At 44.2% G+C, this 15,806-nt stretch overlaps 2 protein-coding genes across 5 annotated transcripts; one reads left to right on the forward strand and one right to left on the reverse strand.

The window, feature by feature from the left end:
• Positions 1–947: 947 nt before the first annotated feature.
• LOC136503627 (putative pentatricopeptide repeat-containing protein At5g08310, mitochondrial) lies at positions 948–4,574 on the forward strand. 2 transcript variants are annotated; one of them, XM_066498650.1, is made up of 2 exons: positions 948–3,914; positions 4,024–4,574. In XM_066498650.1, exon 1 carries the CDS (start codon positions 1,046–1,048, stop codon positions 3,560–3,562), a length of 2,517 nt encoding a protein of 838 aa, XP_066354747.1. In that variant the 5' UTR covers positions 948–1,045; the 3' UTR covers positions 3,563–3,914; positions 4,024–4,574. The 2 variants fall into 2 exon arrangements, with proteins under 2 accessions (XP_066354747.1, XP_066354742.1); XM_066498645.1 differs by having other exon boundaries at positions 4,034–4,574.
• Positions 4,575–4,844: 270 nt separating this feature from the next.
• Positions 4,845–15,570, reverse strand: LOC136549671 (nuclear pore complex protein NUP155-like). 3 transcript variants are annotated; one of them, XM_066541052.1, is made up of 13 exons: positions 15,326–15,570; positions 13,930–14,099; positions 13,211–13,337; positions 11,668–11,930; positions 9,950–11,579; positions 9,658–9,870; positions 9,283–9,530; positions 8,509–8,920; positions 7,620–7,825; positions 7,184–7,529; positions 6,257–6,475; positions 5,830–6,158; positions 4,845–5,606 (listed from the first exon to the last, which is right to left on the reverse strand). In XM_066541052.1, exons 1-13 carry the CDS (start codon positions 15,485–15,487, stop codon positions 5,504–5,506), a joined length of 4,428 nt encoding a protein of 1,475 aa, XP_066397149.1. In that variant the 5' UTR covers positions 15,488–15,570; the 3' UTR covers positions 4,845–5,503. The 3 variants fall into 3 exon arrangements, with proteins under 3 accessions (XP_066397149.1, XP_066397154.1, XP_066397161.1); XM_066541057.1 differs by lacking the exon at positions 15,326–15,570 and adding an exon at positions 14,521–14,734 and having other exon boundaries at positions 4,846–5,606; XM_066541064.1 differs by lacking the exon at positions 15,326–15,570 and adding an exon at positions 13,422–13,539 and having other exon boundaries at positions 4,851–5,606; positions 13,930–14,065.
• Between the last annotated feature and the right edge of the window lie 236 nt (positions 15,571–15,806).

Raw genomic sequence — 15,806 nt, forward strand, 5'->3', positions numbered from 1 at the left:
GGCCACGGCGGGCGCCACCGGCGACGGCGGCTGCGGGCTTGCGGGCGAGCCGACGAGCCGCTGTCGTTACCCCCGCGCGCCGCGGGCGAGCAGTCGCCGACGGGAGTGCCACAGCCGAGCAGCAGGACGTGGCCGGTGCGGAGCTCACCGCCTGGGCGCCGCGCCGAGGACGCAGCCGGTGCGGAGCTCACGGTCTGACCGACGTGTTGCTGCTCGCTCGCAGCGTGCTGCTGCTGCTCGGCATGCCGCTAGCCTTCCCCGACGACGGGCGCCTCCTCGTCCATGGTCGACGTCCAGCGAACCTCCTCCTCAATGGATACGACGCCGGTTAGGCTTCACGAGTACCTCCATGGCTGGCGCCGGCACACCTCCTCCTCCATGAATCCGTAGGTTCACAAGTGCCTCCAAGGCCGGCGCGACCACGGGCTCCACTGGATCTGGTGCAAGTCGACCACGGGCTCCTGGTCCCCGGCTCTGGCAGGCGTGGCCCCATCCCTGCGCGCTGCAGCGACCCCGTCCCAGCGAGATCCAGCAGGCGCGACCCACCCCTATGCCCACGAGCTCCCGCAGGCGCGGTCCCATCCCCGTCCCCGCGAGCTCCAGCGGGCACGGCCCCTTCCCCGCCCCCAGCCTAGGCCGGCGCGCTGCTGCTCGCCCGCGGCGTGCTGCTGCTGCTCGCGGGGTGCTGGCGTGGAGAGAGAGGAGAAAGAAGATGACATGTGGGGCCCGCGTGTCAGTGACAGGGGTGATGAAGTATACGTCTTCGTATACGTCTGCAGCTGGGTCCAGGCTGTGTCCATACGTATTAAGTGGCATTTTTGTGGAAAACGAAAATTATAATAGCATGCTTCAGAGTAGACGAATAGTAATGACGTTTTTCTAAACATCGAAAATTATAACGGCACGAATCCGATTTACCTTTTTTTTTCCAGTTCCACAGACAAACACAGACCCGAAACCAGCCCCCAGTCCCCCCTGTCGACTCCGGAACCTCCTGCCGCCACTCCGCCCAAGGCCCCGGTCAAGCTCGCCACCGGCCATTCCCATGTCTCTAGGCCGCCTCGGCCGCGCGCCCTCGTCGCTATTCCTGCTCCGGTCCTTCACCACCGCCGCCGCCGGCGCTCCGCCGGCCGCGCCCACCCCCTCATCCCCGGGCTTCCTCGCGCACCACCTGCTCGACGAATTCTCCCGCCCGCGCGCCACCCGTGACGCGGCCCGCCTCCGCCGCCTCGCGGCGTACCTCACGCCGCCAGCCGCGGAGTCCGTCATCCTCCGCCTGCCGTCCTGGCGCCACGCGCTCGACTTCTTCCGCTGGGCCGCCGAGCAGCCGGGCTTCCGCCACTCCTGCTATTCCCTCAACGCCATGGCATCACTCCTGCCACCGCACCAGCGCGCGCACCTTGACCGCCTCGCCACCGAAGCGCTCGCCTCTCGCTGCTCCATGACGCCCGGCGCGCTGGGGTTCCTCCTCCGCCGCCTCGGCGCGGCTGGCCTCCCGGATACCGCTGCCCGCGCTTTTGATGCAGCGAGGACGACGCTCAGCTGCACCCCAAACTCGTACACGTACAACTGCCTCCTCGACGCGCTCGCCAAGGCCGGCCGTGCAGAAGACGCCGAGGCGCGGTTGCAGGAGATGGTGGCGAGTTGCGGTGACGAGAGCGTCGACAGGTACACGCTCACCTCGCTCCTAAATTGCTATTGCAACGCGGGGCGTCCTGAAGACGCGAGCGCCGTGTTACAGAGAATGAGCGAGAAGGCCTGGGTGGATGAGCACGTGTTAACTATGCTTGCTGTGGCGTTCAGCAAGTGGGGAAAGGTGGAGGATGCAGTTGAGCTGATTGGGAGGATGGAGGCACTTGGCATGCGACCAAGCGAGAAGACATTGAGCGTTCTAGTACATGGGTTTGCCAGGCAGGGGAGGGTTGATGTGGCCATGGATATGTTTGGTAAGATGGCCAGTTATGGATTCAGTGTGGATTTGGCGATGTACAGTGTGTTAATTGAGGGGCTGTGTGATGGAAACGAGATGGGGAAGGCTGTGAAATTGTTTGAGGATATGAAGAGGGACAGGGTTACACCTGATGTCCGCTTGCTCAAGAAGATGATTGAGACATTCTGTAGACGAGGAGAATTCTCTACTGTTGGCCCATTCATTAATGAAAATGCAGTGCATCTGAAACCCGGCAGTGCTGCCCTATTATATAATGTGATTCTTGAAGGTCTTACTAACCATGGAGAGGTAGAAGCAGCATATCAGTTGCTCAGCTCCATGGTGCGTGGTGGTCAGAGGATTAGTGACGATGATACTGTTGGTGTGCATATTTTTGTTATCAGTGAAGATGTTAAACCAAACTCTGATTCGTTTAACATTGTTGTGTGCGGCCTTTGTAAGGTTAAGAAGCTGGATCTGGCTTTGGCTCTCATAAAGGACATGGTTGGCCTTGGTTGCAAGGGAAAGCTTTTGATGTTTAATGATTTGATACTTGAATTGTGCAATTCGGATAGACTAGATGAAGCATATGAGATATTCAACCAAATGAAGGATCTTGGTTTGAAACCCTCTGAGTTCACATATAATTCATTGTTTTATGGTATTTGTAGAAGAAATGATACTAGTGCTGCCGCTGATCTGCTGAGGGAGATGCGGACAAACACGCACAAACCATGGATTAAGAACTGCACAGAGATGGTGCAACAGCTTTGTCTCAGTGGCAGGATAACAGAAGCCTTGCAATTTCTCGATGAAATGTTAAAATTAGGTTTTCTTCCTGACATTGTCACGTACTCTGCTGCCATGAATGGGATGTGTAAAATTGGAGAGATAGAAAATGCATTAGGGATTTTCCGTGACATTTCTTCCAAATGTTATCTTCCTGATGTGGTAGCACACAATATCTTGATAAATGGATTCCGGAAAGCAGGTAAGTTTGATGAGGCGCAAGAAATCATGGAAGAAATGTTGAGTAAGGGTCTGTTTCCTTCTGTAGTTACCTACAATCTTATGATTGATATTTGGTGCAAGTCCGGCAGGATTGACAAAGCAATCACTTGCGTAGATATGATGATTGATGAAGAGAAGCCACCAACAGTTGTTACATATACAAGCTTGTTAGACGGACTCTGTAATGCTGGAAGGCCCGATGAAGCCATCGTTTTGTGGTGCAAAATGGAGGAAAAAGGTTGTTCACCAAATGAGATAGCATATACTGCTTTTGTTAATGGACTGTGCAAGTGTGGTCGAATGGAGACTGCAGTGAACTACTATGAAGAGATGAAGACGAAAGGTTTTGACTTGGATATTTTTTCCCTGTTAAATTTAATAAATTCGTTGATAGCACAGGGACAGGCCAGTAAAGGATGTGAGCTTTTGAAAGTTGTTCTCCAAAAAGATGTGGTGCCCAGTAATCCTTTGAAAATGGTAGGCTTAATAAATAAAGCAACTAAGGAGCTGTCTAAAGATGGAAGAATCTCTTCAGATATCATGATACTTGTAGATAAATGGTTAGTTTCAAGGGGTCAAGGTATGCACATTGAAGATGGAAGCAAATCAGATCTGCCTTAGGGCCTGTTTGGATACCAAGAGATAATTGTCAGCTGCTAAGAATTAACCAAAATTAGCCCTAGCATATCCAAACAGGGGGCTAACAGGTGGGCTAATTTGTTAGCCAAGCCTACAACTAGTTGTTAGCCATCTTTAGCTAATTTAGGCTAATTTTTAGCCCCAACGAGAAACTAGCCCTAGCTGATCCAAACAGGCACTTGGATGTGTTCTCAAGTTTGACAGTGACCAAAGATTCATTGTGTCATCTGTGAGATTCCGACATGTGCAGATTGTACTTCATTTTTTGTCTACATGTTTTTCTGCTTCAGCAACAACTTTCTGCAGGAAGACCTTTCTTAATCTGCCTTTTAAGGTATGCCCAATTGCAATTACACTTCCGGCATCATTCCTCATGTTTTATCAGCAAAGTAAATATTTTGCTTATCACATTACAACGTGTCATTGTTTTTTTCCATGGCAAGCACTCCCCAGCCCAATTCCGCACATGCAGCCAAACCTCCTGCGCAAAGGGACAATGAACACAGAAGGCAAACTGGATTGCAACGCCAATTTCTTGCTGACAACCTGTCCGCCGTTAGGATCTTGGACTGGATCAACAGCCAGGTGAAGAAGCGATGTTTCCCCTCTGCATGTGCCTTTCAAATCTCAGACTTCTGCACTAAAGGGAGCAAAGGATCCTTTGAACTGAGCCAGTAGGCTGATTTTGCGTAAATCAGTTTGCAGATTTCACGAACCATTTGTATAAAAGACTAAAGAGTGCTCACCACAATCCGCGAAATTGACAAAGGCAGCCCGGCAGTACGCTAACCTTTGCAACATTCATGGAATTGACGGCAGGACACTGTACTTTTTTTTATTTGCTCTAGGTACACTGCAGTGTCCTACAGCAAAGAATTTAGTGTTCTACAGCGAAGAAAATATACTTGTGTTCCACGACCAATTTCACCAAAGCGCAGTGTTCCAAAGCTAAATTTTCCTTGCAATAAACATGCATGGTCCACCAATTCAGTTCCTTGATCACGTGTCCAATACCGACGGTAAGCTCGGGTAGATGATTCTTATACTAGTAGTAGTCGAGACGGTAAGCTCGGGGAGATGATTCTTATACTAGCAGTCGAATAAAACAAGCCTTAGACCACAGGCACTACTCAAGTGCAGACCATCTGATTGAAACACATTACACAACAATGTCGTGCATAGCCTTGACGTTGTTTGCATCCATGCCATATTGGACATCATCACACTTTTGGAAACTGTGTATAGTTAACCCAACCGATAATATCCTATCCACGAGCATTAATCTATAATCAACCTGTCATTTCCGCACGGGCCCAGCAAAACGTCAAAAAGTAAAGGAGGAAAACGAAAACCAAGCAGATGGAACAAAAAGGACCTAGAATTCGACATTTCTGACAAAAACGTTTACTTTTCCAGCTACTGAAATGATAACTTGATGCCAACAAACACATAAGCTACAAAGCTTACAACACTCTGAATAATCTACTATCGAACTGTACAATGTCATGGTACATACTAAATTTCGACTTCCAACATGAAAACCAACTTGTATTCAACAGCTAGATGTTTGTTCTGGTTCAAAGTCCGGCCTGAGTTCTCCAGCTGTTTCCTGAATTCAGGTAAAACGGGATCAGCAGCATCTACCACTAGATTAGCAAGTAATGAACACAGCTAGACAATTTTCCACATCGGCAGCTCTGTAATTCATACTGGCTCGAAGTCAAATAAAAGAAGGCTGCACACTGTCATGAATAACCTCTGATTAATAATGATTAAAGCGGCCTTGGGTTCTTGCAGATACGTGTAAGGAACAATAGAGATCATGCTGAGGTGAATCCAGAAGCCTTCGACTCTATTCCTTGGTTTGTGGTACAACAGATGCAGGATCATCCTTTACAATCTTGAGGACCAACTGAAAATTGCCTAATAAGGAGATAGTAATTTCTCCTCAAGTTCACGGAAACCGCGGTAGACATTCTCCGTTTGGTTCTGTGGAAGGTTTAATCGCTTCACCTCAGTCATGTACCTGAAATTGCAATACAATGTAAGAGAATGGTCTAATAGATGTGTGAGGTGGTAGCAAGGTTCACATAGCAAAATAAAAGTGAATCAAATAGTGGAACAATACGATGAATTTTTTAAGGATTTAACAGCACTCAAACAATTGATAAGAGCACATTTGTATGAAACAGTAGTAGTCCAGATGAAAGAGAATCATAAATGTAAATGTCATTAACGTTTAGACTTACCTGTTCGCCAAACTAATTATTTTATCTCGAGCACCTTGATTTGCAGTCCCTGTTTGGTTTAGTGAGAATGTTCCATCAAGAAAGAATGAAGCCCCAGCACTTGTGGTGCCTAGCCTATGTGCAACGACAGATATCCCCCACTCACGGAGGATTGCAAGAACTGATCGCAGCAGGCGCAACTTCAGATTTAGTGAGGGTATGATTGCACCGTTAGATAACAGTTGATCATACACAGCAAGTACAGGTTCAGGAAGACCTTTACAGGCACCAAGAAGAGCTCTTGCAACATCATCGTCACCAACTAATTCTTCTCCTGAACTTAATCTATCCTGTAGATAAGAGCAGGATAATATGAGTACCATAGTGGAATGCTCTCACAGTTAGTCTCAAGTATGCATGTACGGAAAATACAGAATATACACATTACCAATGCAGCCTTCTCAAGATGAAGGCATATTATATCTAAAGGTAAACAAGCTCCATCTGCAGGATCAAGTTTCGAGCCTACTCTTTTCACCACAGAACATGCTTCTGCAACACCACCTTTTGTAAGTGCCTGATCAAGGAGTCTAGCCCAAATTTCTCGAACAATTTTGCTATCAGCATCTCCAGAGTAATTAGCAAAGCTCAGCATTTCCAGGCAAACCTAACAAAAAAAATTCAAGTCTTTTTAAGAGAAATCATTTGCTAATAACCCAATATAGATGCAAGATTTGGTAGATACAGGGAACTCCTAGTATCAACGAAAACAAACAAACGAATACTGTCTAAAACTTAGATTCAGGAGATCGATTATGCTGAGAATTCATATCCTGACCCCAGTTATGATTCTAACTGTGTAGAGTTAATTTAGAAACCTTCTGTCCTAACTGTGTCGAGTTACAAGTAAACAGGGTTTGATGCACCCAATACTATAATAATTAAGGACAAGAACACATACTAGGTACCTAAGTCCCACAGCTAAGGAAATCCTTTCGAAATTAAGTTTATCGGAGAGAGAAGTTAACTTCTAACAGTCCCCAGAGTACCACCAATCCCAACTCACAGAATCTCCCTACTGATTTTCTGTCAAACTCAGTATCCTGCTTGCCTCCTAGGTGGCTAGCGTTATCGCCACAAGTGATTATTCCTGTTGTTTCAAGTTTCATCTGACTCTTATATCTCTTATTTCAACAATATTTTCAAAATGTTGCATGTCCACAAGCTTTGCTATTATGCATAGTAGTTGGAGTTTTATGGAAGAGCTTAATACATAGTTTGAGAATATAATTATCATTGAGACGCAGCAAAGCATATTGAATTGACAAAAGCAAGACCAAGTGAGTAAGTTCTATGAAACAAAGAAAAAACATACCTCCCAGAGACCAAATGGAACAGCATAATCATTATACAGTTGAGTGATACTCTTGAGATTCAATGATAGTTCATTTGCCTTGTCCTTAGCAGCCTTAGCAGTCTCTGCATCAGCAAGAATGTTGTCCCGACGGAACGGAACACTAGGTGATTCAGAACTGCTTGGAATATTTTCAACCCGCGCAGCCATGAGCTCCAATTCTTGTTTGATTTGCATTTGGAAGCGTAGCACAGCAAGTTTGCCTTCAAGTAAATCCACTGTGCTACTATCAATAGGATTTCTAGACGAATCAGCAGCGATGCCTGCGCTTTTGGCCTGAAGCACTGCATCTCTGAGATATTCATACCTGGATTCCAAAAGTAAATTTATACTGTTAGTCCATACAAATTATGAAATTTATAAAAGTAAACAAAATAAGGGTTCAAAATCCAGAGACCTCTTGTCAAGAGTTGGAGCTTCTTCGGAATTGGAGCACTGTCGCTCTGCCAATATTAACAACATCCTGGCAGCAGCAATATGCTCCCCCTTGCGAACATAGTACCTAGCTAGGAGCTCAAGATACTTTGTTTGACTAGTCGAGATAGGTGCACCTAAATCATGCAACTTAGCAGCTCCAGATGTAACTGAGGAAATTGACCGAACCTTATACAGGTAAAAATTGATAGTCAGGAACAACATCCCGGTCTCAGACAACATGATAAAGACTAAAAGTGATGCATGAACAATACTGACTTGGAAAGATACAGTGACATGAAAGGTATTTATGTAATCATATGGCCAGTATCTAGGAAGCACTTCTCAGATATTTGTGGCAAAATAACTCGCCTATCAGCTACAACCAGTACATGGTATTAAAATTCAGATCAGCAGAGTATTTGATAGGCATGCTATAGGCAAACCTGATCAAATCCAGCAACTCTTGTTTACGTGGGGAAAAAAACACATGAAAACATACTAATAGTTTTGTTTCTGTATTGTCAAGATGCATGGGCTATGGGATCTTGTCTGGGTAATAAGCATATAAGGTTATTAGGTTATGATAAAGAAGTAGGAGTATAGCACATAAAATCCAGGCCAACTACACAACAAATGATGGTAATTTTCAACAAACGCACACCAATGGCAGGTGCTTAGGATTCCTCTGGGACAACAGAATTAAATCAACCAACAGCCCAAATTATTTAATTGTATGTCAATGGGCAAAAGCCAAAATAGGATAATATCACCAACACAGTGACAGGCCAGATAAGGTTTCCTTTTTTATGAAATACTAATTATGTATCCATAGTTCCAACTTTGGTGGGAAAACAAGGATTATGGCACACCTCTTCTTGATGCTTACGACCAGCACTCTGCAGAAAAGAAACCAAATCAGAACCACCATACTCCAAAAGCTCATTTTCTAGACCGAGCTCAATAAGTGTCCTGTATAGATGCTCATGGAAAACTGTGTCCGGCCATTGGACACTAAGTTGGATAATTTGTTTGATGTACTTGCTTCGAGAAGCTGGATCAACAGCAGTTGCTAGACCAGATGACTTGTCTGCACTTTGCATTCGACTATGCCCGACACCCTTGAGAGTCCGCAGAGCATTCATAACAATCTCATAGCATTGTTCACGCTGCAACATTATGGTATCATGATGCATTGGATCAATTTGACCATTGATAACATCAGCATTGGAGTCAAGTGCTTGAGCTTTCTGCAGAGACAACCGGACTACAGCCTCGTAAAATCTGAACCCACACCCAACAAAAAAATATATAAATATATCAGCTGACAGATGTAAAAAATAAATAAAATTACCAAGATTGATAGATTTTAGGTTGCAAATCAATACAGTATTTCCACTCCTATCACAAATACAAGTCCATCTAGTTTTGTCCTAATTGTAATATCTACTGTAAAAAAATATATTCTCTTGAGCGAAAAGAGGTATAGATTCTGAAAGTGGTCTTCATAATGACCAGATACAGTATAAGTCCATCTAGTAAAGTTACCTGTTTTCAATCCATATAGAAGTTCAGATACTGATGATCAAAGTTAGACATGTTTGACTGACCAGATACAGTATTTGTTATCAGAGGAAGTCACTAACCTTAGGTTCTCAAATCTCTTGCATATGGCACTCAAATCAGCAGAGTCTGGAATTTTAGTCAAGAGGTTGAAAGCATCTCTAGCAAGAATATCTCTCTCATCTGGGTTATTAGTCATAGATGCTCTCTCAAGGCATTCCACTGCCAAGTAATATTTGTAGTCTGACTCATTGAAGTAACTAGGGCAACCCTCCCTCAATTTAGTACTGATTTCTTCAACAGTTCCTCTGCCCTCCGGGCCAATATAGTACTGCAAAAATCATATAAAATTACTGACCTAAACTGGAACAGTTGAGAATGCTGAAGGTGCATGTTGCACTTGCGATTTCCCTGCTTTCATATTGGCAGAGTAAGGAACATGAGGGTGACTGTATTACCTCCATGAGTGCAGAAATAAGACGCATCGCAAGCTGATCACCATCCTCCGAACATACCAATTGATGAAATGTTAACTGAACTAATTTCTTGCATAAATCATTGCCCAGCGTCTGAGCCAAACGGGCAACATTATGCTGGCAAATAAGTTGAAGCAGAAAGAGTGCTTCACCAGATCTCCTAAGCAACCGCCTAAGACACTCCATTGCCCTCACCTGTTAATCCAATGTGTTCAGGTGAAAAAAAAAGAATTAAAATGTGCTCTAATTCTGCTGAGTAATTCCTAACACCTACCTCCATAGCAGCTAGTTCTGCTGATGTATAAAGCAGCCTTGGCTTTTTATTTGATGCAGATTTGTCTGCAGGGTTCATATCTCGAATTTGGGAGTTGTATGGACTCCTGCCATTGCTATGCCCTCCAGGACCAATAATAGGCCCTGTTTTGTAGAGTATGGAACCAGAATCGCCAAGACCAGCAACATAACCATAAAGGCCCCTTCTCTTGTTCCTTCTAGATCTTAAAAATGTTTCCAGAGAATGAATCTTACTCTCAAGAATTTTCATGGCCCCAGCTGAAAGCCTGCAAACAATTATGCCATCCTCGCGTTTATTAGTACCAGCCGGTCCTCGAATCACCATAATAGGGAGCTCCCATATGGGATAAAGTAGTCTTGACGAGCACAAACAAAGGCCTTCATATGCACCAGAAAACAAAGGTTCTGCTTCTTGAACAACTTGGCCCATACTAAAGCCTCCAGCTTGAGTTCGCGTATTAGATAAAGCAGTGGTGCCATCAATTTGAGGCATCCCAACAAGCCCAGGGTCCTCAAATGCCTCAGCAGCTTTCTCAGAAACAGCATTGCTTATCAGACTATCTTCAGCATAAAGTAGCTTCGCAGCTAGCGTTAAGCACATTGCTGCAGCCTCTCCAGCACCAAAGCGATTAAAGAATTCTTCAATTTGTGATCTCAGGGTGTTCCCATCAAACAATTTCCTTAGAATATCAACAGGCCTGTTAAAAATTACCTCCATCAAACCCATAGTATTGAATACAACAACCCTCCTCCGAGGCAAGATATGCTGGGTAGGAAGATCTCCTTTTGCCCACAGTTTTATACATGCCTTCTCAGAAGGCTTTCTGAAACCTGTGAAGCATTCCACATCAGCATACAAATACTGCATCGTGTAAGCAGCATCGGGAAGTGGTAAGACATCAGAGGCACAAAGCATTCGACCCTCAACAGGCAAAGCAGAGACTGTTTCTCGTAGAGCTCGGGAGGTTCTAGAAGCTGTTCCGAAGGTACTGGGAAGGGATAGCTGCGCAGCTGAATCTTTCTGCACAGCCAGAAGAGATGACATGGCTGTAGCGGATGAATCTGACATTATAAGAGCACCAGCAGAATAGAAAGCAGACTCAACTTTCAAAGCTAGATCCTCAGGATGAGCTCTGCCAGCCGCAGAAACAGCACCAAATGTAAGCCCACCACCAACCCCCAGAGGTGGGGACGGCCTAGTAGCAACAATTTTTAAACAGGTTGGCCTCTGCAGACCACTGTTCAATCCAACTGAAGAACCACTTACACCAGATGTAGTGAGGAATAATCTCTTCCCATCTGATAAAACAGCAACCGCATGGAGCCATTTTGATTCCATAGCAGATAGAGGTGAGATGCAAACAATTGATGGTTTTGGTGATCGTGCAGCTCTTCGTGCATTCCGACCACCATAAGGTGCATCCCGTGGATCAACAATGTTCTTTTCTTCAGCAATTTTTGTCAAAGGGCCATCGCCATTAGCTCCTAGATCAAATAATTGCAATTTCATGCCCTCGGTACGCGCATAGATAGTGTTCCTCTCCTCATCCATGACCATATCAACAATTGGATCAACGGTTGAGAATTTGAATGCATTTGGCAGTACCCACCTGAAAATCATGATGGTTTAATAAGCAGGTGGCCACATATATACAGATAAGCAAAGCATCACAGTTCTGGTCTTACAGCAGTAGTTACCTAGAAAGAAGGCTGCCAATACCAGTAGTAAGACAAACTTTACGGCAGCGTTTACGCCAACCTGAACCAGTTGTATACTGCAATTCATATATATGGCCATCGCGACCAGCTAGAAAAATTTGGCCCTTGTCTGTACATGTGATGCATGTCATTGTGACACCATCAGTGGCAATCATGTACTCAGGTAAAGGTTGTAATGAAAGCTCAGCATATGGGTCCGTTCCATCAGCACTTGCAGAACAGCAAACTCCAACAAGTATCAGCTGGCACAACAGATGTAAGTCAATGTACATATAATTGAAGAGCCAAATTGGGAAAGGACTTCTTGATAAGGAATAAAGTTCCTATGATGTATGTATGTCTCAATTGAGTAGGAAGCTTTTCTAAGACACATACAAGCAATTTTAGCACCGAAGACATGATACTCCACTAAATAAACTTGCTACATGACTTCATTATGTTCATCCAGCATTTACTGACTGTCCTTGCCGAAGTAGCAGCCAACTAGCTAATATTCTACTGGTCCCAAAGAAAATCAAAGCATGGCCATCTGATGTAAATACATCAGTATAACCGTTGCTAAATATTTCTATTGAACAAAAGATATTTTGTATTTCAGACTGATAACCTAACAATTAAGTTTTCATAAATGCTACACAAAACCTAAACAGGATAAGACGAAACTGATGGCTGGCCCATGCATTTGACAAAGATCTTGTGCTTGTACTTTTGTCACTCCATTGTAAATAGTTCCCAATATTTTAGAGCATCTCCAACATGGACCCTAAACAGGGCCCCTACTCTACTTTTTGGTGCCAAAAAAAAACTAATACAACAGAGCCCCTACTCAAGTCCCTACTTTATGGAGGCCGCCAGATCTTCCCCTCAGCCCCATCTCCCAAGGGTGCGCAAAACTCAAGAGAAGGGGAGCCCTCAAATCAAAAGTAGGGGCCCTGAGTTGAGGTCTCCTGATTGAGATGCTCTCAAAATCCAATGGTGGTCTCATTACATCGGAGGCATAAGGAAAACTATTAGGAACAGCTTCAACGTCATAGTAGACAAAGTGGGCGCTTGCATTAGCCAAGACCTTACCCAGCAAGATTAGTAGGTAAGAAATGAATTTGATTATCTTGACTCGTTACCCAGCCACTACTGAGGCTAGGTCAAGCAAGGCAAGGAAACTAAGCATGCCCTGAAAGGATCCGATGGTCCACTCTTCCTTGCAGTGTTGAACACTTGACCAGTCATATCACTACGAAAATCTAAAACTACAGATAGCTCCAGGATACAATTTGATTCAGCATCCTGTAAATTTTAGTCCTGGTGTGATAGGTATAAGAAACAGAAAATGGATACTGTGAAGAGTAATTTTGTCCAGAAATTGTGTCAAATGCTTAGTGTGTTTTAACTTAACGATTGAATTTTGCAGGCAATGTATATTACTGTAGATTTCGCTCGTCTTCATATATCAATTGGATTAGCAAGTGTCATTCAAGGTATGCATGTGCGTTGCAATTCCAAGGGAAATCATAATCATCCTTACCTCAACAGGAGTTGCTAAAACTAAAAGGTATTGAATGGCTTCAATGAAAATCCCAGGCTTTGCCCTAGCAAGGCCAACAGCACAAATTGCTTGCTCATCGACATTATGCTCTTGGCACTGCCCATCCCTGGGAAATAGAAAAAAAAACAATTATATAAGCAATAAGGATGGCATGTCTCCATTGAGGAAAAGGTATCATTAGACCACTTACGAGAAAGTGGAATCACTTGAAAACTGCTATTAAACCCAACTCTGCTGTTTATATCTAATAAACTCAAATCAATGATGTTATCTTCGGACCTACTAGATGGTAACGCCGACCAAATGCGCTACATGTTAAAAGGGGAATCACTTCATGATAATAATAAGCTTGACAGAGGTAACTGGGTGCTAAGGCAACCCCTGCTTCCATGCACCACAAAATATTAGCATGGCCAAAAGTTCAGAAGTAACACATTATAGACCATACAATCATTTGATTCAAAACAAATATGAAAATAGACAATGGAAGGGAATATAATAATGGGCTCGTATAAACAATTTTACAAAACAACAGCGCTGTGACTAACTAACACGCCCACAGAAACAATGAATTGAGAACGAGATAAATCTGAGTACCAAGTAAGAATCAAGTTCGTTATAAAGGGTATTCCCTTTTAACAGTTTAAGGCCAATCACACATGTAAAAAAGAAAAAGAAAACAAATATTACTGGTTTACCATTTATCAAAACGCCAGACGAAAAATGAATTGTCAACTGTTGCCCAGGCCCGATGTATGCCAGCAAAAATCCCGCAAAGAGCTGTTCCTTCACCGGCAGCTGTGTTATATCTTTCAATCAACATAGGAGGGAGTTGACGAGTTTCTGCAACTTCCACCAAAGAAGGCCACTGGCGAGACAAAATATGTATTAAGAGGACATAAAGGTTCATTTTCAAAATATTAGTGGAACAACTTTATTATTAACTTCAAGTATAACTCAGAATAAACACATATGGTAGAGAAGAGTAGGTCCAGCAATGCATTTCTGAGACCATGCAACATGACCATCATGTCCAATGTCATTAAAACTTCTCTTTAAAGAAAATTTTCCAGCGTTCAAGACAAAGAGTTCCAACATGTACCAATGTGTTCGCAGTGTTTCATCCTAACAGCCTAAGAACTAAAACTTAAAACATGAACTATTTCATAAATCCAACAAACAAAAATGCAAAGCAAAACCAAAAACAACTATCTACTTTAAAAGTGTGAAGACTGAACACTACAACCCATGCTCAACCAACCAAAGCAAACAAAATGTACAGTTCCTACCTCCTCAATTCAATTAGCAATACTATAAGAATCTGTCCCTTGAATGAATGATGTCACCAATCCGAAAAGCTGAACATAAAGCTATTTTTGGTTTAACTTCACAGTGTTTTCTCTTCAATAAGGTTGTAAAGTGCCAACTTAGTTCAACCATGTCTTGAGCTCAACATCATCACTGCTGATCTCATATAAGCCAAGGTTGAGCCTGCCAATTTAAAATAGGAACCTTCCCGAGTGCTTTTTGTTGCAAAACTAGCATTGCTCGGTTTATGCTAGTTTCCACCTGTTTGCCCCAATTTCCAAGTTTCATCATAACCTAACGACCAAAAACTCTTTCACCATTTTCTAATGTCAGATTCAGGATTCACATCCTGCTAGGGAATCATGTGTATCAGTGTATGTCAGAAGAATACAAGATTGTAAATTGCTCCCGTGTTACACATAGTACTTTTGTCCTGTAGTCTCATTCCCGAAATTTGCCCCAAAACTACTGTACTATGGCGCAATACATGAGCCAAAACTTCTACTGCAGGTCTGCAGCAACAAAAAAACTTCACCAGAATTTCTGTGGCTTGAAATAAACAGATAAAACCTCTGCTCGCCATGCTTTCCTCCACCTTCATTTTTCGATTCCTCACCACACCATTCCACTGGGAAAACAATGACACGAATCCCCCAGGACAATTGCTGTAACCCTCAAATACAACGGTAACATTCGCCCAAAAGGGAAGCTGGCACAGATCAACGAGTCAAGCGTGCGCGGCTAGCAGTACACACGCAGTAGACGGCAGGTCACGTCGGAGCTTACCTCCCTGGGGTGCGGGGAGTAGGGGTGGGACGCGTAGCGCGAGGCTTCAAGGGCCTCCTCCAGGTCGGGCTGCGCGGCGGCGTCGCGGCCGATCCGCTCCGAGACGTGAAGACCCGCCGAGGCCACGTCGGGGCCGATGGCCTCGTCCTCCCCCCACGCCATGGTCGGAGCGTCGCGGCACAAAGCGGGAGTGGCGGGGAACGGGAGAGCGGGGAAAAACCCTAGAGCGCGAGGGGAGGCGGGGGACGGCGGGGTTGGGAGTTTGGTTGATTTTTTATTCAGATTTTGTTCGTGGGCCGGTTCCGGATTTTGCAGGTAGCGCTTCGGGGAAATTTTCCGTTTGGGCAAATAAAAGCACAGTAGTACCGGTTCCTCCTCTTATGTTTCGGTGGTTGTTCCATCGAATATTTATATTATTAAATATAGATTAATTATAAAACTAATTGTATAACTTGTGACTAATTTATGAAACGAATTTTTA

This window comes from Miscanthus floridulus, chromosome 1 (genome assembly GCF_019320115.1).
Source record: "Miscanthus floridulus cultivar M001 chromosome 1, ASM1932011v1, whole genome shotgun sequence".
NCBI lineage: Eukaryota > Viridiplantae > Streptophyta > Magnoliopsida > Poales > Poaceae > Miscanthus > Miscanthus floridulus.